The 23,786-nt window shown below is 40.8% G+C and overlaps 1 protein-coding gene across 1 annotated transcript in view; it reads left to right on the top strand.

Moving 5' to 3' along the window:
• Window positions 1–23,675, top strand: part of ATAD5 (ATPase family AAA domain containing 5) — a 64,676-nt gene extending 41,001 nt beyond the window's left edge. Inside the window, exons 15-23 of the mRNA XM_003279384.3 lie at window positions 5,701–5,877; window positions 6,733–6,866; window positions 7,322–7,415; window positions 8,709–8,773; window positions 15,684–15,864; window positions 20,969–21,150; window positions 21,650–22,506; window positions 22,916–23,074; window positions 23,177–23,675. Of these exons, the coding sequence (XP_003279432.2) occupies window positions 5,701–5,877; window positions 6,733–6,866; window positions 7,322–7,415; window positions 8,709–8,773; window positions 15,684–15,864; window positions 20,969–21,150; window positions 21,650–22,506; window positions 22,916–23,074; window positions 23,177–23,255 (1,928 nt within the window). The 3' untranslated portion in view covers window positions 23,256–23,675. The remainder of the gene's footprint in view (window positions 1–5,700; window positions 5,878–6,732; window positions 6,867–7,321; window positions 7,416–8,708; window positions 8,774–15,683; window positions 15,865–20,968; window positions 21,151–21,649; window positions 22,507–22,915; window positions 23,075–23,176) is intronic.
• The last annotated feature ends 111 nt before the right edge of the window (window positions 23,676–23,786 follow it).

The raw sequence follows: 23,786 nt of genomic DNA, 5'->3' as shown, positions 1-23,786 counted from the left end.
TTCTTGTGCTTGGGATTTGTTGAGTTTCTTGCATATATGAATTTATAGTTAGGGGAAGATCAAAGTTGATAAAATTTCAACCAGTATTTCTTGAAATATTTTTTCTGTCCTCCCCATTTCCTTTGGCAACTGCAGTTGTTATTATAGGTATTTTAGACCGCTTGAAATTGTCTCCTGGCACACTGATGCTTTGTTCAATTTTTCAGTCTTTTTCCTCTTTTTGTTTCAGTTTGGTTAGTTATTATTACTATTTATTCAAGTTTACACATCCTTTCTTCTGTAGTATCTAGTATGCTGTCACTGCTATAAGTTTAGTTTTCATTTCTAGAAGTTTGATTTGGGTCCTTTTTATATCTTCTGTGTTTCTACTTACCATGTGCCCAGTCTTTCCTCTAGGTTTTTGAACATATGGAATACAGTTATAACAACTGTTTTAATGGTCTTGGTTACTAATTCTATCATCTGTGTAATTTTTGTTTTTTTGAGACAGAGTCTCGCTCTTGTTGCCCAGGCTGGAGTGCAGTGGCACAATCTTGGCTCGCTGCAACCTCCACCTCCCAGGTTCAAGTGATTCTCCTGCCTCAGCCTCCCGAGTAGCTGGGATTGTAGGCACCCGCCACCACGCCTGGCTAATTTTTTTCTATTTTTAGTAGAGACAGGGTTTGACCATGTTGGCCAGGCTGGTCTCGAACTCCTGACCTCAGGTGATCCACCTGCCTTGGCCTCCCAAAGTGCTGGGATTACACGCATAAGCCACCACACCCAGCCCATCTGTATCATTTCTGAGTTGTTTTTTCAATTGATTGATTATTCCCTCTTTCATTATGGATTGTATTTTTCTGATTCTTTGGATGCCTGATAATTCTGACTGCATGTCAGACTTTGTACAGTTTACCTTCTTGGGTGCTGGATATTTATGTATTCCTGACTGTTCTTTTTTTTTTTTAAATTTATCAATCCTGCACTTTCTGTACCTATAACTGTTCGTTAACTTTCTTCTGTGATGTGGTTAAGTTAGTTGGAAAAAGTTTATCTTCAGGTCTTGTATGTGTTTGTTTTTGAGACAGTCTCAATCTGTTGCCAAGGCTGGAGTGGAGTGGCACGATTATGCTTCCCTGCCACCTTGAAGTGGGCTTGGGCAATCCCCCCACCTTAGTCTTTTGAGTAGCTAGGATTACAGACCACCGCACTCAGCTAATTAAAAGAAATTTTTTTTTCGTAAAGGGGGTCTTGCTGTGTTGTCAGGCTAGTCTCAAACTCCTGGCCTCCAGCAGTCTTCCTGCCTTAGCCTCCTGTAGTGCTAGGATTACAAGTGTGAGCTGTCACCATGCCCAGCTTTTTCAGGTCTTTTAAACTGTAGTAGGCAAAACAGTAGCAGCATTTAGTCTAGGGCTAATTTTGCCCCACTCCTTAGGCAAAACCTTTCTGAGTGCTTCAGTACTCCATTAGTTAGGTTTGCCAGTCTACCTGATGGGAAGACGAATCATTCACAGCTCTCTGCGAGCCTCAGAGATTGTTTCCTCTGATCTTTCACTGAAGAGTACTCAATTTTAGACTTGAGGGGGACTCTGCAAATTTCCAGAGCTTTGCCCAGCTGTTTCTTCTGTATTCTTCCCCACATCTCTGCTTGGCCTCCTCAGGTTTCTCTTTCTTTTTTCTTTTTTTTCTTTTTGAGACGGAGTCTCACACTGTGGCCTGGGCTAGAGTGCAGTGGTGCGATCTTGGCTCACTGCAAGCTCTGACTCCCAGGTTCAAGTGATTTTCCTGCCTCAGCCTCCTAAGTAGCTGGAATTACGGGCGCCTGGCGTCATGCACAGCTGATTTTTTTATATTTTTAGTAGAGACAGGGTTTCACTATGTTGGCCAGGCTGGTCTCAAATTCCTGACCTCGTGATCCACCCGCCTCGGTCTCCCAGATGTGAGCTACCGCACCCAGCCAACCTCCTCAGGTTTCTAGTGCAGTCTCAACTCAGAAAACATGGATTGACTTTCCCCTCACTATGGAAATTTTCTCAGGGCAATAGGCTGGGCAATCCTAGTGTTCACCTTATTTGTTTTTTGTATCTCAGAGATTACTGTCCATTGTTGCATCATGACAGAAGTCTTGAAAAGTGTTATTTCATATATTATGTCCAGTTTTCTTGTTCTTATTTATGATGGGAGGATAAATCCAGTGCCAGTTCTATACCTTGACTAGAAGCAGAATCCCATCTTATTTTCTTTTGGTGCTCATATTTTTCCATCTTTGACTAGCAAGGAACTATTTTAATTGGTTTGTGTCCTTTTGACATAACAACAATAGTTGATATTTTCCTTGCTTTTTGGCATGTCAGGATGTCCCAGACCTACAGTTAGCTGTTTCTGCAAGAAGGTGGTTCTTTTGGTGTGAAATTTCTTTCTTTCTTTTTTTTTTTTTTTTTTTTTGAGATGGAGTCTTGCTCTGTCACAAGGCTGGAGTGCAGTGGCGTGATCTTGGCTCACTGCACTCTCCGTCTCCCGGGTTCAAGTGATTCTCATGCCTCGGCCTCCTGAGTAGCTGAGACTAGAGGTGTGCGCCACCATGCCCGGCTAATGTTTGTGTTTTTAGTAGAGACAGGGTTTCACCATGTTGGCTAGGCTGGTCTCGAACTCCTAACCTCAGGTGATCCATCTGCCTTGGATTCTTGAAGTGCTGGGATTACAGGCGTGAGCCACTGTGCCTGGCCAATTTTTTTAGAAAGAATATATTGATACAGTTAAGCCAACTACTCACGGAGTATCTTAAAATAAAAACTGCCTTTTTTTTTTTTTTTGAAAAGATGGGGTCTTCCTCTGCTGACCAGGTTGGATTGCAGTGATGCAATCATAGCTCACTGCAAACTTGAACGCTTGGGCTCAGATGATCCTCCTGCTTCAGCCTCCCAGAGTGCTGGGGTTGCAGGTATGAGCCACTGCACTTGGCTAAGCATGTATTTTTAAAACCAGTCTTTGGGCCAGGTGCAGTGGGTCACGCCTGTAATCCCAGCATTATGGGAGGCCGAGGCAGGTGGATCACAAGGTCAGGAGTTCGAGACCAGCCTGGCCAACATGGTGAAATGCTGTCTCTACTAAAAGTAGAAAAATTAGCCAGGCGTGGTGGTGCACACCTGTAATCCCAGTTACTTGGGAGACTGAGGCAGGAGAATTGCTTGAACTTGGGAGGTGGAGGTTACAGTGAGCTGAGATTGTGCCACTGCACTCCAGCCTGGGCGACAGTGTGAGACTCAGTCTCAGAAAAAAAAATAAAACCAGCCTTTGGACTGGTATTCATACATGATCAAGCAGTCCTTGATCTATATCAAAATAAGAAAAATAAGGACAAAGGCTGGGCACAGTGGCTCATGCCTGTAATCCCAGCACTTTGGGAGGCCGAGGCGGGCAGATCACGAGGTCAGGAGATTGAGACCATCCTGGCCAACATGGTGAAATCCCGTCTCTACTAAAAATACAAAAATTAGCTGGGCATGGTGGCGTGTGCTTGTAATCTCAGCTACTCAGGAGGCTGAGGCAGGAGAATCACTTGAACCCGGAAGGCGGAGGTTGCAGTGAGCTGAGATTGTGCCACTGCACTCCAGCCTGGTGACAGAGTGAGACTCCATCTCAAAAGAAACAAAAAAAAAAAAAAAAAAAAAAAAAAGAGGACAAAATGGTGAGTGTTTTTTATAAATTGGTATCTGTTCAACATATATATATATGTTGATAATAAGTAAATATATATATATATATATATATTTTTTTTTTTTTTTTTTTTGAGATGGAGTCTTGCTCTGTCGCCCAGGCAGCAGTGCAGTGGAGCGATCTTGGCTCACTGCAGCGTCCACCTCCTGGGTTCAAGTGATTCTCCTGCCTCAGCCTCCCAAGTAGCTGGGATTACAGGCACCTGCCACCATGCCCAGCTAATTTTTGTATTTTTAGTAGAGACAGGGTTTCACCATGTTGGCCAGGCTGGTCTCGAACTTCTGACCTTGTGATCTGCCTGCCTTGGCCCCCCAAAGTGCTGAGATTACAGGCGTGAGCCACTGTGCCTGGCCAAATATTTTTATATTTTAAGATATTGCATCTCTTACCTGTGGTGTTGAAATGTTCTATATTTTTGAAATGATGGTCATGTCTGTGGCAGCTTTTTTAACCTCGAGATTTTCAGTAAGCTTATTGAACACCTCTAATATACAACAGCTATGATAAGATGTATGGGCCGGGCACGGTGGCTCACGCCTGTAATCCCAGCACTTTGGGAGGCCGAGACGGGCAGATCACGAGGTCAGCAGATCGAGACCATCCTGGCTAACACGGTGACACCTCGTCTCTACCAAAAATACAAAAATTTAACCGGGTGTGGTGGTGGGTGCCTGTAGTCCCAGCTACTCGGGAGGCTGAGGCAGGAGAATGGCGTGAACCTGGGAGGTGGAGCTTGCAGTGAGCCGAGATCGCGCCACTGCACTCTAGCCTGGGGGGCAGAGAGAGACTCTGTCTCAAAAAAAACAAAACAAAACAAAACAAAACAAAAACCAGATCTATAGAGACAGAGGGTACAAAAAAAGAATAGGACACAGATATGGAACTGTGATCATGAGATGGTATGTGAGGAAGATCCTGTTCTGAGGCCATACAGTAATTAGGATTTGTAAGGACTAAATCCAGGTACCTAGAGCGGAAGAGAGGATATATTCTGTGGAAAAATGCCATGGGGCTTCTGGAGAATAGAGGTGAACTATTTATTTTTTAACTTTGTATTTATCTTCCAAAGCATCTCTAAAAATACATATTATTGGCTTGCAATATTAATTTACTGCAGGTCTAAATTAAAGTTGAACAACAAAGTTCTGTAATGTGCTCAGTGTATACTGTTATTTTCCCTCCACCGTCTTCTTTCTTTAAGCATGTGTAGAAGAAAATGAACGGAGGGACTGTGAACGGTATTTGTTGTAAGAATGTGTATTTCTGGCCGGGTACAGTGGCCCACGCTTGTAATCCTAGCACTTTAGGAGGCTGAGGCAGGCGGATCGCTTGAACTCAGGAGTTTGAGACCAGCCTGGACAACATGGCAAAACCCATCTCTACTAAAAATACAAACGATTAGCCAGGCGTGGTGGTGTGCTCCTGTAGTCCCAGCTACTTGGGGGGCTGGGCAGGAGGATCACTTGAGCCTGGGAGGTGGAAACTGCAGTGAGCTGAGATCATACCACTTCTCTCCAGCCTGGGTGACAAAGTGAGACCCTGACTCAAAAAAAATAAAAAAGAATGTGTATTTCTTTGGAGTAGAGTGCCTTTTCTAAATGACTGGCTTGGCCGGGTGCGGTGGCTCATGCCTGTAATCCCAGCACTTTGGGAGGCCAAGGCGGGTGGATCACAAGGTCAGGAGATCAAGACCATCCTGGCTAACATGGTGAAACCCCGTCTCTACTAAATATACAAAAAATTAGCCGGGCATGGTGGTGGGTGCCTGTAGTCCCAGCTAATTTTTTGTATTTTTAATAGAGACGGGGTTTCACCATGGTCTCGATCTCCTGACCTCTTGATCCACCCGCCTCGGCCTCCCAAAGTGCTGGGATTACAGGCTTGAGCCACTGTGCCTGGCCGATTTTTGACTGTTAAGAGTAGAAATACAGAATGTGGCTAACTATCTTGCTACCTGTATGATTTTTAGAATATTTATCTTTAAATGCAATTTGTTTTGGGCAGAAAAAGTAAGCTCCCCTAAGAAAGTCGTTACATCACCAAGAAAAGTTCTTCCACCATCACCAAAAAGTAGTGGACCAAAGCGAGCACTTCCTCCCAAAACCTTGGCAAATTATTTTAAAGTATCTCCCAAACCTAAAAATAGTGAAGAAATAGAAATGCTTCTGGAATATAATAAAGGTAAGACATTAAATTGACAAATTTTATATTTTTTAATAATAATGACCCTTATACCTAAAAATGTGAATATATTTTACAAGTTCCTGTTGCTGTTTATTAAATCTCAGCTACACTGAAGGTTCTACTTATAGAAGTGTTAATATTTTGTTTCCATTTTTTTTTTTTTTTTTTTTTTTTTTTGAGACAGAGTCTTGCTCTATTGCCAGGCCAAGCTGCAATTTTGGCTCACTGCAAACTCCTCCTCCTGGGTTCAAGCAATTCTTCTGCCTCAGCCTCCCGAGTAGCTGGGATTACTGGTGCACACCACCACTCCCAGCTAATTTTTGTATTTTTAGTAGAGACGGGGTTTTGCCATATTGGTCAGACTGGTTTTGAACTCCTGACCTAAAGTGATCCACCCACCTTAGCATCCCAAAGTGCTGGGATTACAGACATGAGCCACCACGCCCAGCTTGTTTCAGTTTTTGTTTGTTTGAGACAGAGTCTTCACTCTTTCATCCAGGCTGGAGTGCAGTGGTGCAATCTTGGCTCACTGCAACCTCCGCCTCCTGGGTTCAAGTGATTCTCCTGCCTCAGCCTCCTGTGTAGCTGAGATTACAGGTGTATGCCACCACACCCAACTAATTTTTGTATTTTTAGTAGAGTTGGGATTTCGCCATGTTGGTCTCGAACCCCTGACCTCAGGTGATCCACCTGCCTCGGCCTCCCAAAGTGCTGGGATTACAGGCATGAGCCACCGCGCCCGTCCTGTTTCAGTTTTGATAATGGATTTCAGTTTGAGCTTATTCTGTGGACATATCCAATGCCTTAGCAAAAGTTGATTTTACCTAAAATATTAATATTGTATTTATGCAGGAATAAAAAATTCTTTTGAACAGAAACAAGTTACTCAGACTAAATCTACAAATGCAACTAATTCAAATGTCAGAGACGTTGGAGCTGAAGAACCCAGCAGAAAAAATGCAACATCTCTTATTCTTTTTGAGGAGGTAGGCTTATAGAAGTATACATTTGTAAGAGCTCATGATAAAGACTTACTTTAAAGAATACTATATGTTTTCTTATAAAGAATTGTAAAATAGCTAAGGAGGTCAGGAATCCGTGTATCTATTTGAAATTAAAGCAAATGGAACTGTCCACTCTAGAATAATTTTTCAGGAAGATGATTAATGTAATACACGGCTGCTAATTATTGTTAAATGATTGTATAAATTATTCTGATTCATATCTGTCTAGTTACAGGTGGCTGCGTTTGTTTTTAACATTTGATAGTTGATAATTTTAAAATTCATTATAGTGTATGACATAAACTTTCAACATGAGCTGAATTCACACTTCATAAATTCATAAATTTTGTCTCTAACAGACATATAGAATATTTACTATGTATACATAACTGATATTAGTAAGTGTATTAATACATTAATATTCTAATAAACTGTAGGTTGATGTAATTTTTGATGAAGATGCTGGGTTTTTGAATGCAATCAAAACATTCATGGCAACGACTAAACGACCTGTAATCCTTACTACAAGTGGTAGGTAACAATGATTTTACTTCAGTTAAACAGTTACTCAAATCTGTAGTTCATCTGCAGACTGGAGTAATTATAATTAACTCACAAATAGCAATTACTTTTTAAAAATGGATACTACTTTGGGTTACTGTGTTGGGTGTTAGATATTTAGGAAGTGGAGAACAATCTCTAGAATGCAAATAAGAGATCTAGTAAAGGTATTTTGGTAGGGAAAATACTAGATTCTTCTCCTGGTGTCCTTATCATACCTATAATTAGATCACTAAATCTGATTTAATGGTCAGGATTTTTTATGGAACCCAACCTTTCTGCTGTTCCTTAATACTGAACTTAGCCACTCTTTTGCCCCCGATAACACTTTCTTATGGATTATTGTATATTTAGCTATCATCAGCCTAATAGAATTGATCCATCTTCTAAAGAATTATCACAGAATGTTTCATTTTAAAAACTTATTCAATTTCTTTTTCAAAAAATTGGAAATACTATAATAATATTCTAATATTTTTCCAATTATAAATATTCATGAGGCTAGGCTCTACTTACAAATTAATGCCCATTTGGTAGTGATTGTACTCTTAAAATATTGAGAAATATCTTATGAATCACAAGTTAGGTGGTGGTTTTTTTTTTTTTTTTTGGAGACAGAGTCTCACTCTGTTGCCCAGGCTGGAGTGCAATGGTGCCATCTCAGCTCACTGCAACCTCTGCCTCCTGAGTTCAAGCGATTCTCCTGTCTCAGCCTCCTGAGTAGCTGGGACTACAGGCACACACTACCATGCCCAGCTAATTTTTGTATTTTTATTAGAGACAGGGTTTCACCATATTGGTCAGGCTGGTCTGGAACTCCTGACCTCATGTGATCCACCTGCCTTGGCCTCCCAAAGTGCTGGGATTATAGGCATGAGGCACTGTGCCCAGCTGGTAGTTTTATTAGAAGATCATAGTTGGCCAGGTGTGGTGGCTCATGCCTTTAATCCCAGCACTTTGGGAGGCTAAGGTGGGCACTTGAACCTGGGAGTTTTGAGATCAGCCTGGGCACCATAGTGAGACCCCCATCTCTACAAAAAAACTTAAAAATTATCTGGGCGTGGCAGCTTGAGCTTATAATCCTAGCTGCTTGGGAAGCTGAGGCAGAGGATCACTTGAGCCCAGGAGTTTAAGGCTGCAGTGAGCTATGACTGCACCACAGCACTAGGCGGTGTGGGGAGGGGGCTGCTGAATATTGGAAAAAGTTATTTAGTGGTCTTACTGTTTAAGAATGTTTTTTTTTGTGTGTGTGTGTGTGTGTAGACCCAACATTTAGTTTAATGTTTGATGGCTGCTTTGAAGAAATCAAGTTCAGTACTCCTTCCCTGGTAAGTTTTAAATTTTGATAACCATAAATTACATATCACAATCATGTAAAAGTAGTTTATTATTAAATACAGCTATAATTTAGCCAGGTGTGGTATCACACCTGTACTCCTAGCTACTTGGGAGGCTGAGGTAGGAAGATCACTTGAGCCCAGGAGGCGGAGGTTACAGTGAGCTGAAATTGTGCCACTGTATTCTAGCCTGGTCAATCAATCAATCAATCAATAAGGCCAGGCACAGTTGCTCATGCCTGTAATCCCAGCACTTCGGGAGGCTGAGGAGGGCAGATTGCTTGAGCTCTGGAGTTCGAGACCAGCTTGGGCAACATGGCAAAACCCTGTCTCTACACAAAAATGCAAGAAATTAGCCAGGTGTGGTGGCACATGCCTGTAGTCCTACCTACTCAGGAGGCTGAGGTGGGACAATTGCTTGAGCCCAGGAGGTCGAGGCTGTGGCTGCAGCGAGCTGTGATTGTACCACTCGCATTCCAGCCTGGGTGACAGAGCAAGACTCTGTCTCAAAAAAAATAAATACCAGGCCGGGTGTGGTGGCTCACGCCTGTAATCCCAGCACTTTGGGAGGCCAAGGAGGGTGGATCACCTGAGGTCGGGAGTTTGAGACCAGCCTGACCAACATGGTGAAACCCCGTCTCTATTAAAAATACAAAATTAGCTGGGCGTGGTGGCGCATGCCTGTAATCCCAGCTACTCGGGAGGCTGTGGCAGGAGAATCGCTTGAATTCGGGAGACGGAGGTTGCGGTGAGCCAAGATCGTGCTATTGCACTCTAGCCTGGGCAACAAGAGTGAAACTACGTCTCAAAAAAAAGAAAAAAAAGCTATAATTTAAATGTGGTTTCTAAGGAATATGTTAAACTTTTTAAGTTTTAGGAAACTTCTGATTATTTCTCTTTTTTTTGTTTTAAAAATGTTTTTTCTTAAATTTAAAATAATCTTTACTAGGCTCCAATGTTCACTAGGCTTTTTGCCTAGTAAAAGTGCTTTTCTGAGGTAAAAATTTAAATGAAGTTAAAATGCCCTTACATGAATAACCTAATGAATATATTTTGTACATATAACATATGTAAAAATCAGTGTCATCATTATGCAGATCAGAATATAGAGCATTTCCATTACCTCCTAAAGTTCTCATGGACCCTTTCTAATAAGAATCCCCTTTTCCACCAGAAATAACCACCTTTTTTTTTTTCTTACGATGATGAACAAGGCACTTTTTTAACCTTTAAAAAGAAAGTGTTTTTGTGTCTTTTTTTTCTTTTTTTTTCCTTTTTCTTTTTTGTTTTTCATTCTTCTAAAAAAAAAAACATTTTTAAAATTAACATTGAGTTGCTGGGCATGGTGGTTCATACTTGTAATCCCAGCACTTTGGGAGGTTGAGGTTAGAGGATTGCCTGAGGCCAACAGTTCCAGGCTGCAGTGAGATATGATTGTGGTCAGGTCAATTTTACTGTATGGGTTATTTTATTTTTTTAGGTGAGGTCTCACTCTGTTACCCAAGCTGGAGTGTAGTGGCACAATTGCCCTGTTGCCCAGGCTGGAGTGCGGTGGCACGATCTTGGCTCACTACAACCTCCAACTCCTGGGTTCAAGCAATTCTCCCACCTCAGCCTCCCTAGTAACTGGGACTGGAGATGCACACCACCATGCCCGGCTTATTTTTTTTGTATTTTTAGTAGAGATGGGATTTCACCATGTTGGCCAGGCTGGCTTTGAACTCCTGACCTCAAGTAATCCACCCAACTCGGCCTCCTAAAGTGCTGGGATTACAGGCGTGAGCCACCACGCCCGACCATGTTCTTACTTTTAAATTGTGTTTCTTAGCTGGAGGCAGTGGCTCACACCTGTAATCCCAGCACTTTTGGGAGGCCGAGGCAGGCAGATCGCTTGAGTCCGGGAGTTTGAAACCAGCCTGGGAAACGTGGTGAAACCCTGTCTCTACAAAAAATTTAAAAAATTAGCTGGACGTGGTAGCGTACACCTGTAGTCCCAGCTACTTGGGAGATTGAGGTGGGAGGATCACTTGAGCATGGGAGGCAGAGGTTGCAGTGAGCCAAGATCATGCCACTGCACTCCAGCCTGGGTGACAGAGCAAGACCCTGTCCTCCCCCCCCCAAAAAAAAAATTGTTTCTCTTAAATAACACATAATTGAATATTTTTAAAAAGTTGTCTAGGCTGGGCGCAATGGCTCATGCCTGTAATCCCAGCACTTTGGGAGGCTGAGGCGGGTGGATCACCTGAGGTCAAGAGTTCAAGACGAGCCTCAACATGGAGAAACCCTGTCTCTACTAAAAATACAAAATTAGCCGGGCGTGGTGGTGCATGCCTGTAATCCCAGCTGCTCGGGAGGCCGAGGCAGGAGAATTGCTTAAACCTGGGAGGCGGAGGTTGTGGTGAGCCGAGATCGCGCCATTGCACTCCAGCCTGGGCAACAAGAGCAAAACTCTGTCTCAAAAAAAAAAAAAAAAAAAATTTGTCTAGACAGGCTGGGCGCTGTGGCTCATGCCTATAATCCTAGCACTTTGGGAGGCCAAGGTGGGTGGATACCTTGAGCCCAGAAGTTTAAGACCAGCCTGGGCAACGTTGGCGAAATCCTGTCTCTACAAAAAGCACAAAAATTAGCTGGATGTAAGAAGAATAAAAAAAAAGAAAAAAATTAACTGGGTGTAGTGGCATGTGCCTGTAGTCCCAGCTACTTGGGAGGCTGAGGCAGGAGGATTGCTTGAGCCTGGGAGGTAGAGGTTGCAGGAAGCTGAGATTGCACCACAGCACTCCAGCTTGGGCAACAGAGCGAGACTCTGGAAAAAAAAAAAAAAGACAATTTGTGTAGACCATTCTTCCTTTTCTGCAGTCTTTTGGATTAACCAAGTATATTATTTCATTTTACCTTCACTGTTGGCTTTCAGCTATATGCTAATATGGTCTCCACTACCCAAATGAAGCTATTGAGCTTTTAAAATGTGGCTAGTCTACAGTTAATAAAAGATCACATTTTATATGATAATAATTGTATGAAATGTCCAGAATAGGCAAATTTATAGAGACAGAAAGTGGATTCATAGCTGCTTAAGGCTAGAGGAGCTAGGTAGAAATAGGGAGTGACTGCTGATTGGTCTGGGGTTTCTTTTGGGGATGATGAAAATGCTGTGTAATTAGATAGTGGTAATGGGTGCAAAACTCTATAAATATACTAAAACCATTGAATTTTACATGTTAAGTGGGTGAATTGTATAGTATATGAATTATATCTAAATACGGCTTATTATATATTTTTAAAATGTGGTTAGACCCCTGTCTCTACTTTGTGCTAAAGTGTAATATAAACACCAGATTTTTTTTTTCTTTGAGACAGGGTCTCACTCTATCTCCTAGGCTAGAGTGTAGTGGCTCAATCTCAGCTCACTGCAACCTCTACCTCCTGGGCTCAAGCAGTCCTCCCCTCTCAGCCTCCGGAGTTGCTGGGACCATAGGCATGTGCCACCACGCTCAGCTAATTAAAACATTTTTTTTGTAGAGATGAGGTCTCACTATATTGCCCAGACTGGTCCTGAATTCCTGAGCTCAAGTAATACTCCTGCCTCAGCCTCCCGAAGTGCTGGTATTACATGCATGAACCACAGTGCCTGGCTAACACCAGATTTTGAGGACTTAGTGCAAAAAATAGGAATGTAACACCTCACTAATTTTTATATTGGTTACATTTTGCAATAATATTTGGATATATTGTTGTAAAAGAAATATAGTAAAATTAATTATTATTATTATCATTTTTTGAGATGGAGTCTCGCTCTGTCGCCCAGGCTGGAGTGCACTGGCACAATCACTGGCTCACTGCAAGCTCCGCCTCCCAGGTTCATGCTATTCTCCTGCCTCAGCCTCCCGAGTAGCTGGGACTACAGGCGCCTGCCACCATGCCTGGCTAAATTTTTTTGTATTTTTTAGTGGAGATGGGGTTTCACCGTGTTAGCCAGAATGGTTTTGATCTCCTGACTTCGTGATCCGCCCACCTCAGCCTCCCAAAGTGCTGGGATTACAGGCATGAGCCATCGTGCCAGGCTGTGACTGGCTTATTTCACTTAGCATTAACATCCTCGAGGTTCATCTAAGTCACAGTATGTATATAGCTTACAGTGTTTTACTTGCATTATATTTCTTTTTTCTTTTTTTTTTTTTTTTGAGATGTAGTCTTGCTCTGTCACCTGCACTGGAGTGCAGTGGCATGATCTCAGCTCACTGCAACCTCTGTCTCCTGGGTTCAAGCAATTCTCTTGCCTCAGCCTCCCGAGTGGCTGGGACTACAGACACGTGCCACCACGCCCTGCTAATTTTTGTATTCTTAGTAGATATGGGGTTTCACCATGTTGGCCAGGCTGGTCTCGAACTCCTGACCTCAAGTGATCCGCCCGCCTCGGCCTCCCAAAATGCTGGGATTACAGACGTGAGCCACCGCACCTTCCCCTTTCCTTATATTTCTTTTTTTTTTTTTTTTGAGACGGAGTCTCGCTGTGTCGCCCAGGCTGGAGTGCAGTGGTGCAATCTCGGCTCACTGCAAGCTCTGCCTCCTGGGTTCATACCGTTCTCCTGCCTCAGCCTCCCGAGTAGCTGGGACTACAGGTGCCTACCACCACGCCCGGCTAATTTTTTGTATTTTTAGTAGAGACGGGGTTTCACCATGTTAGCCAGGATGGTCTGGATCTCCTGACCTTGTGATCCACCCGCCTCTGCCTCCCAGAGTGCTGGGATTACAGGCGTGAGCCACTGTGCCCAGCTGCCCTTGCCTTATATTTCTAATGGACAGTACTGCTGTAGGTTCTAGATGTTCTTTTCCTTTGTCCTTGCTAAATTCTCTTATTAGTTATAGTAGTTATTTTGTTGGTTTCTTAGGTTTTTCTTTGCTTTTTTTCTATTTTTTAAATTTTTATTAGAGACAGGGTCTCTCTGTCACCCAGGTTGGAGGGCAATGGTGTGATCATAACTCACTGTAACTTCAAACTCCTAGCTTCAGGCGATCCCCCCACCTTGGCCTCCCAAAGTGTTGGGATTACAAACATGAGCCACCACAACTGTCAGTTTCTTAGGTTTTTCTATGTACTCAATCATGTTATCTGCAAACAGAGACAGTTTTCTTTCCTTTGTTTTTTCTGCCTTTTATTTCTTTTTGTTGCCTTATTTCATTGGGTAGGACCTTCAATATGATGTTAAGTAGAAGTGGTAACAATGGATATCCTTAGCTTGTGCTTGATCTTAGATGGAAAGTGTTTACTACTTTACTGTTGAATACAAAGTTAGCTATAGGCTTTTCATACCTTCTTTTTATCAGATTAAGGAAATTTCTTCTATTCCAACTTTCTTTTTTTTTTTGAGATGGAGTTTCGCTCCTGTTGCCCAGGCTGGAGTGCAGTAGGGCGATTTCGGCTCACTGCAACCTCTGCCTCCTGGGTTCAAGTGATTCTCCTGTCTCAGCCTCCCAAGTAGCTGGGATTATAGGCAAGTGCCACCATGTCTGGCTAATTCTTTGTATTTTTAGTAGAGATGGGGTTTCGCCATGTTGGTCAGGCTGGTCTTGAACTCTTGACCTCAGGTGATCCACCCGCCTCGGCCTCCCTAAGTGCTGGGATTACATGTGTGAGCCATGGCCCCCGGCCTATTCCAATTTTCTTAGAATTTTTATCGAGAGTGGGTGTTGGATTTTATCAAAAGCTTCTTTTGCATGTGTTGAAATCATATTTTTTTACTTTTATCTATCTATATGGTGAATTATACTGATTTTCTAATGATAAACCCCACTTGGTCATGATGTATTACCCACTTTATATATTGATGGATTAGATTCATGATTAATTTATTAAGGATTTATATGTTTATTTTCTTGCAGAATACTACTTTGTAACTTTTTCTTTTTCTTTTTTTTTTAAGAATTGTCTTTGTTAGCTTTAAGTATTAAGGTTAAGCTGCCCTCAAAAAGAGTTGAGAAATGTTTCCTTCTCTTTTTTCTAAGAGTTTGTATAGGGTTGATATTCTTTATTTGTTGGTATTTGATATACTTCATCAGTGAATTTACGAGTTTTCTTTGTGGGAAAATCTTTGATAACTTGAATTATTTTATTTATTTATTTATTTTTGAGACAGAGTCTTGCTGTGTCGCCGAGGCTGGAGTGCAATGGTGTGATCTTGGTTCACTGTAACCTCTACCTCCCAGGTTCAAGTGATTCTCCTGCTTCAGCCTCCCAAGTAGCTGGGATTAGAGATGGGGTATCACCATGTTGGGCAGGCTGGTCTCAAACTCCTGACCTCAGGTGATCCCCTTGCCTCAGCCTCTCTCAATTTCTCAGCCGGGCACAGTGGCTCATGCCTATAATCCTAGCACTTTGGAAGGCTAAGGCAGGAAGATTGCTTGATGCCAGGAGTTTGAGACCAGCCTGGACAATATAGTGAGACCCCGATCTCTACCAAAAAACAAAAATTTAATTAGCTTTATGCACTCATTAGTGCAATTTCTAACCTGGTTTTTAAAAAATGGTGTATTTTTCAGTGTTATAGTATTCATATTTATAATTTTGTTGTAAGATATTCTATCAAGCTATACTGTTACTTAATCCTAAGGGGTTTTATCAAGGTTTATAAAACTGCCTTCAGTGTTCAGGTTGGAGAATCTCCTATAAAAGTTTCCTTGCTGTCTTGCACAATATACAGTTAATAAAAGAAATACATGTAAATTCTTTTAATTTAGTAGTATATTCCCTTATATTTTTAAAGCAGTTTCATCCTCAAGAAGAGCATTTAAGATAATGTGAATTTTAGCAAAATTTGTCTCACTTTTAGATACTATTTGTATGTATTATTGCTGTATCTATTTGAACTCAGCAGTTAACCACATTTCTCTCTCTGTTTCGAAGCTAAATGTTGCCAGCTACCTACAAATGATTTGCTTAACTGAGAATTTTAGAACTGATATAAAAGACTTTGTAACCTTGTTAACTGCAAATACTTGTGATATAAGAAAAAGTATCCTTTACTTACAATTCTGGATTAGAAGTGGAGGTGGAGTTTTAGAAGAACGACCATTAACCCTTTATCGTAAGTTGATTTGTTATTAAAGAAATTTGTATTATGGGACCCTATTTAAAAATCTGTGCTATGGCTGGGTGCAGTGGCTCATGCCTGTAATCCCAGCACTTTGGGGGAGTGAGGTGGGAGGATCTCTTGACGCCAGGAGGTCCAGATCAGTCTGCTGAACATAGTGAGACCCCTGTCTCTACAAGAAAATTTATGGGAGGCCAAGGTGGGAGGATCACTTGAAGCCAGGAGTTCAAAACCAGCCTGCGCAAGAAAGCGAGACCCCTGTCTCTACAAAAAAAATGTGTAAAAATTAGCCGGGCAGGGTGGCATGTGCCTGTAATACTGGCTACTCAGGAGGCTGAGGTAGGAGGATCACATGATCCCAAGAGTTTGAGGCTGCAGTGAGCTATGATTATGCCAGTGTACTCTGGCCCGGACAATAGAGCAATACACCATCTCTGAAAAAAATATATATATATTTATTTTTTTTTTTTTGAGATGGAGTCTCGCACTGTTGCCTGGGCTGGAGTGCAGTGGTGCGATCTCGGCTCACTACAACCTCTGCCTCCCAGGTTCAAGCAATTCTCCTGCCTCAGCCTCCCGAGTAGCTGGGATTACAGGCCCCCACCATCACGCCCGGCTAATTTTTTTTGTCTTTTTAGTAGAGATGGGGTTTCATTATGTTGGCTAGGCTGGTCTCAAACTCCTGACCTTGTGATCCACCTGCCTCGGCCTCCCAAAGTACTGGGATTACAGGCGTGAGCCACCGAACTTGGCCCTAAAAAAAATTTTTTTTTAATTAAAAAAACTCTGTGCTATACTAGAATAGTTCAAAGATTATAAAAATTTTAAGCAACTTGTTATATTAATCTTCAAAATAAATATGCACATGTCAACTTTGTTCATAAAACATTTTGGCCTGGCACAGTGTCTCGCAACTGTAATCCCAGCACTTTGGGAGGCCAAGAGGCGTGGATTCCTTGAGCTCAGGAGTTTGAGATCAGCCTGGGCAACATGGCAAAACCCCATCTCTACAAAACATTGGCTGGGCATGGTGGTGCGTGCCTGTGGTCCTAGCTACTTGGGAGGCAGAGATGGGAGGATCGCTAGAACCTGGGAGATCGAGGTTGCAGTGAGCCAAGATCACGCCACTGCACTCCAGCCTGGGTGACAGAGTGAGACTCTGACTAAAAAAAAAGTTTTGCAGTCAATGTGAGTAAATAGAATTAAACTGCATCTAGAAAGTTGGAGTTTTCTCCTGGCTATGCTACTCTTTACAATTAATATATAAGCTCTAAAATTCACTTCACCTTTTTGAGCCTGTTTTTTCACCTCAAAAATGAGAGATCTGAACTAATCTGTAAGTTACTTATTCTTTTATAGTTGCGCTTTTAAGATGATCTCATTGTTTAATTTAAAAAAAAAAACACACACACACAGGCTGGGTGTGGTGGCTCACGCCTGTAATCCCAGCACTTTGGAAGGCCGAGGCGGTTAGATCATGAGGTCAGGAGATCAAGACCATCCTGGCCAATTTGGTGAAACCCCATCTCTACTAAAAATACAGAAATTAGCTGGGCATGGCGGCACGTGCCTGTAGTCCCAGCTACTCAGGAGGCTGAGGCAGGAGAATTGCTTGAACCCAGGAGGTGGAGGCTACAGTGAGCCAAGATCACACTATTGCACTCCAACCTGGGCGACAGAGTGAGACTCTGTCTCAAAAAAAAAAAAAAAAAAAAAATTTAAAAAACATACACAAAAAACCTCCCACCCTGTTCCCCTTTCCTCTTAAAAGTTTTTCTTTTTTTTTTTTTTTTTTTGAGGTAAGGTCTCGCTATATTGCCCAGGCTGGAGTATGGTGACTATTCATGGGCAGGATCATAATGCAGGATAGCCCTGAACTCCTGGGCTCAAGTGATCCTCCTGTCCTAGCCTCCTGAGAAGGCCACTGTGTCCAGCGTCCTCCCCAGAAATTTGACTCTTAAATTTTCAAACTGTTACTTATACATGTATTAACATATAAGTACTTATACATATATAAGTACTTATAACATAGTACTTATAAACAAATGATACTATAATTATTTAACAACTTTTTCACTTACTAAAAACAATGATTTTTCTACGTGAGTATGTATATATATAGATATATAGTATTCTTATGTAACTATAATGTACAATCACTTTTAGCTTCAGGAGTCTTTAAATTCTATCTTTCCTAAATACTATATTATTTCAGAAATATTTTTCTTATTTTTTTTCAGTCACCATTGTTACCTAATTCAAGTGAGTACCTTCTCCATGCCAGGTCCTGTGTTTACATGGTTAAGACATGGTTCCTTGCCTGAAGAAGTTTTAGTTTAGTTTCCATGCTCCATAGTCATGGTTCTCTAGTTACAGATCCTATTCTGGTAAATACACAAATATTTCAAGGAAACCAATATTAAGGTAATACTAATCCTCATCAGTTTTTTCTTTTAATTGGTTTAACATTTTAATGTATTCTTTTTTTTTTTTCTTTTCTTTTCTTTTTTTTTTGAGACAGTGTCTCATTCTATTGCCCAGGCTGGAGTGCAGTGGCTTCAGTGTACTGCAGTGCGCTCCAGGCTGGCAGTGCAGTCATGGCTCACTGCCACCTCAATCTCCTGGACTCGAGCCGTCTTCCCCACTGAGCCTCCTGAGTAGCTGGGACCACAGGCGTGCACCACCACACCTAATTTTTTTTATTTTTTGTAGAGACAGGGGTCTCACTATGTTGCCTAGCCTGGTATTGAACTCCTGGGCTCAAGTGATCCGCCCCACCTCGGCCTCCCAAAGTGCTGGGATTACAGGCATGAGCCACCTCACCCGGCTTCATATTATTCTTTTTCAAGGTAGATACGCTTATATATTCTATTCAGTGTAAGCCCATAGGTTTAACCATTTCTCAAAAGTAAATATAACACATAACACATGGAAAATATCCTGGTGTAACAAATTAGTTAATAACTTTTTGATATACCACTAGATATAAATTGTTACAGCAAGAAACTTTAGAAGACAGAAAATAAGTACAGCAGTTTCTCTTCTTTTTTTTTTTTGAGACGGAGTCTGGCTCTGTCACCCAGGCTGGAGTGCAGTGGCGTGATCGCGGTGCACTGCAACCTCCGCCTCCTGGGTTCAAGGGATTATCCTGCCTCAGCCTCCCGAGTAGTTGGGATTACAGGCGTGTACCACCACGCCCAGCTAATTTTTTGCATTTTTAGTAGAGATGGGATTTCACCGTGTTAGCCAGGATGGTCCTGATCTCCTGACCTTGTGATCCGCCTGCCTCCCAAAGTGCTGGGATTACTGGCATGAGCCACCGCACTCGGATGGGGCCAGTTTCTCTTCTTAAAGATCTTTTTTTATATACATTTCATTCCTGCCTTTAAAAAAAAAACACAGATACATAAAACAATATTCCCCTACTTCTTGAAAGTAGCCACAGTTAGCCCTTTATGCATATGACATAAAGATACATACTTATTTAGCAAAATTAACCAGTATTATATATGTTGTTAGTTATTTTTAAGTTTATTGTCAGCACATGCGGTCCTATCCCACTGTTTTTCACAGCTGCATGCTTTTCTATAGAATAGAATGGATGTACCATAATTTAACCATTACTTACAGACATTTACATTATCTTCAATTTGTCATTAAAATACAGTGAATATCTTTATACATATATCCTTGAAAATGTCTGCAATATTGATGGAGAGACTTCTAGAAGTATGACTGCTGGGTCACAAACGGTGTATATACTTTACATTTTGATAGTTGTTGTCAGACTGCCCTCTGATGATAATTGTACCAACTTATGCTCCCATGAATAGTATATGATGGTTTTTTTATGTGTACTGCTGACAGAACTACATTATAATTCTTTTAATTTTGCCAATTTAAAAAGTGAAACATGTACAGTATCTTATTTTAAAATTACATTTCCATGCTTAGTGGTGAAATTGCATCTTTTTATTAGGTCTTTGAAATTATTATTATTTGAGACGGAGCCTCGCTCAGTCGCCTAGGCCAGAGTACAGTGGCGTGATCTTTTTTTTTTTTTTTTTTTGACGAGTCTGCTCTGCCCAGGCTGCAGTGCCTCTCGCTCCTGCCCCCCTCCCTCTCCTCCCTCCCCCTCCGTACTGGCCCCCCCCCCCCCGCTATTTTTTTTTTTGTAGACGTTCCCGTGTCTCGATCTCCTGACTCTGACCGCCCCCGCCCCAAGCTGGATACAGCGTGCCCCGCCCGCATAGTGATCTTAGCTCACTGCAGCCTCTGCCTCCCGGGTTCAAGTGATTCTCCTGCTTCAGACTCCCAAGTAGCTGGGATTACAGGCACGCACCACTACGCCCAGCTAATTTTTTGATATTTTTAGTAGAGATGGGGTTTTGCCATGTTGGCCAGGCTGGTGTCAAACTCCTGACCTCAGGTGATCCACCCGCCTTGGCCTCCCAAAGTGCTGGGATTACAGGTGTGAGCCACCTCACCTGGCCTGAAATTAATATTAGGTATTTATTTTTCTTCTGTGACTTGCCTGCTCACAGTCCTTGCACTTTTTCTGTTGGATGGCTTTGAAAGTCCCCCACCATCACCTCACTTAATTTATCTCTTGGTAGAAATAATGCTTATGGCCAGGCGCAGTGGCTCACGCATGTAATCCCAGCACTTTGGGAGGTTGAGGGGGGTGGATCACTCGAGGTCAGGAGTTCGAGATCAGCCTGGCCAATATAGTGAAACCCTGTCTCTACTAAAAATACAAAAAGTAGCCGGGTGTGGTGGCGCATGCCTGTAATCCCAGCTACTCAGGAGGCTGAGGCAGGAAAATCGCTTGAACCCAGGAGGTGGAGGTTTCAGTGAGCTGAAATTGCACCACTGCACTTCAGCCTGGGTGATAGAGTGATACTCTGTCTTTAAAAAAAAAAAAAAAAAAAAAAAAGAATAATGCTTATATTGTACTCTTAATGAATTAAACACATATGTGGAGAACAAAATGGGGGTATTTGTCCAGAAGATGTCAAAGGATCTCAGGCTTTAAATAATTGTTTGATACAATTTGTTTAATATATAGAGAGAGCTAAGATTTTCTTTTATTTTGTAGGTGGAAATAGCAGAAATGTACAACTAGTTTGCTCTGAACATGGCCTTGATAACAAAATTTACCCTAAAAATACTAAAAAGAAACGTGTAGACCTTCCAAAATGTGACGGTGGCTGTGCTGAGACCTTGTTTGGCCTTAAGAACATTTTTTCCCCATCTGAAGACTTATTTTCATTTTTAAAGGTATTTTCAATGTCTGTTTTGCAATGTTGAACTTATATTCCTTTTCATATTCCCAACATTAACCTATCTTTTGAATCTTAAGTTTAACTTAAATATGCCTATAATTTGTATAAGCCTTAGGTCTCTGATTTTAACACATCCGACCACTTTGACAAATGGTGCATAGGCATTGCTCTGAATGCATATTACAGGATTTAGAATAGAATTTAGAAAATTTTTCAGATAGACTATTTCAGAGAAGTGGTTCTAAATAAATGAGCTTCTAATAATATTGGAGTAGATACTAAATACATAGAGAATTTAATTCTCCAAATTAATAGTCTAATTTTTAAACTTAATAGTACTATTTTGATATATTAAATATAGATAAATAAAATTATGAGGGGTAGTGACTCAGTACTTTGAATTTAGAATAGGGATAACACTGTATTCATACAGGTAGAAAAGTATTCAAACTATGTACTGCTGTAACATTTCTTTACTCAAAATTGTTTTTCAGCACAAAATCACAACGAAGGAAGAATGGCATAAACTCATCCAGCTTCTCACAGAATTCCAAATGCGGAATGTAGATTTTTTATATAGTAATCTTGAGTTTATTCTACCATTACCAGTTGATACCATTCCAGAAACTAAAAACTTTTGTGGCCCATCAGTAACTGTGGATGCCAGTGCAGCAACAAAAAGTATGAACTGTCTGGCTAGGAAACATTCTGAAAGAAAACAGCCATTGAAAAAGTCCCAGAAAAAGAAACGAAAGAAAACATTGGTAATATTAGATGATAGTGATCTATTTGACACTGACTTGGACTTTCCTCATCAATCTATTAGTCTGTCCTCTGTGTCGTCTTCCTCAAATTCAGAAGAAAGCAAAGCCAGAGACGAAGAAAGCAAAGCCAGAGACAAAGGAAACAATCCAGAGACAAAGACATCTATTCCTTGTCCTCCCAAAACAACTGCAGAAAAAAAATGTTCTGCCCTTGTTTCTCATTGTTTAAATTCTCTCTCTGAGTTCATGGATAACATGTCCTTCTTAGATGCCCTTTTAACTGATGTAAGGGAACAAAACGAATACGGTAGAAATGACTTTAGTTGGACAAATGGAAAGGTTAAAAGTGGACTTTGTGATGAGTTTAGTCTTGAGAGTAATGACGGATGGACTTCTCAAAGCTCTGGAGAATTAAAGGCAGCTGCAGAAGCTCTCAGCTTTACTAAATGTTGTTCTGCTATTTCAAAAGCACTGGAAACCTTGAATTCTTGCAAGAAATTAGGAAGAGATCCAACCAACGATCTTACTTTTTATGTTTCACAAAAGCGCAATAATGTATACTTTAGTCAGTCAGCAGCTAATTTAGAGTAAGTCTTCCTTTACTTTTTATTTTTTGGTAATAAATGGTAAAGGGGAAATCATTAGAGTTTTTTCTTAATTTAAAAATGCTGTACTATTGATCATGGTAAGCCCTTAACATTAATAATGTAGCTTCTAATGAGACAGTTAAGGAGACCAGCCTGATTGCTGAGAAGAGAAATAATGAGTGATTGGGGTGGATTTAGGTAATGCTTGAATGACCCAGGAAGGAGTTTGGTCTTGCTGTGATAGTTATTGAGATTTTTCAGTATGGGAGTGATTGATGTGTTGACAGGAAATTAATCTGGAAATGTCATCTGGTCTAGACCAGAGGCAAGGAAACGAAACTGGTTGTGATTGGGATTACTGCATTTTTCTTGGGCATTAAAAATTAAAAACAATGCATTACTTTTACAGCAATGCTTGGAAGAGGATATCAGTCATTAAAAGTGTATTTTCGAGTCGATCTCTTCTGTATGTGGGTAATAGACAAGCTAGTGTAATTGAATACCTGCCAACCCTTCGAAACATCTGTAAGACTGAGAAGCTAAAAGAACAAGGAAAAAGTAAAAGAAGGTAAAGGCTTTATTAAAAACAATATTTTAGATAGCTTTTTCAAGATTAATACATATTTTCATAAGATGAAAATGTTAATATTTTTCTTTGTAATTTTGACAGATTCCTGCACTATTTTGAAGGAATTCATCTTGACATTCCAAAAGAGACTGTGAATACTTTGGCAGCTGACTTCCCTTAATGTTCCATACTAACAATGCTTTGTATAGATTATCATGTGGTCCTTAAGATACATTTTTATATTATGTGGATCTTCATGGAAAAGTATATTTCTCAATGTACATTTTAAGCAAACAATTTGTATATTTTTTTATTGGCGGGTAAATATTTAAAATATTTGAGTTACAAATTGTATATATGATTGTAATATTTTTTTCTGAATTTTTTGTATTATCTGATTTAGCTTTGTTGGAGTGTTTTTTGTATGTGAGTAAACTGTTTCTGGAAGGTAGAGTTCATTGAGATGAACTCCCTATTTCAAGTGTTTATATTATATATTAGCTTAATATTCAGATACATTATCTTGGCTGCTAACACTAGTGTCACTGAAGTTGGTATACAATCTCCCACTGCTAAATTTGACTGGCTTTACAAAAAGAAAAAAAAAAAAAAGTAAAACAAAAACATTATCTGGTGAATTATATTTTTAACCCAAAAGTTAAGGATCCTCATATTATAGTTTTTTTGTGTGCTTTTTTTTTTTTTTTTTTTT

Source organism: Nomascus leucogenys, unplaced genomic scaffold, assembly GCF_006542625.1.
Source record: "Nomascus leucogenys isolate Asia unplaced genomic scaffold, Asia_NLE_v1 Super-Scaffold_249, whole genome shotgun sequence".
Classification (NCBI taxonomy): domain Eukaryota; kingdom Metazoa; phylum Chordata; class Mammalia; order Primates; family Hylobatidae; genus Nomascus; species Nomascus leucogenys.
The sequence above is the reverse complement of the archived record's forward strand: the minus strand, read 5'-3'. Positions and strand labels throughout refer to the sequence as shown.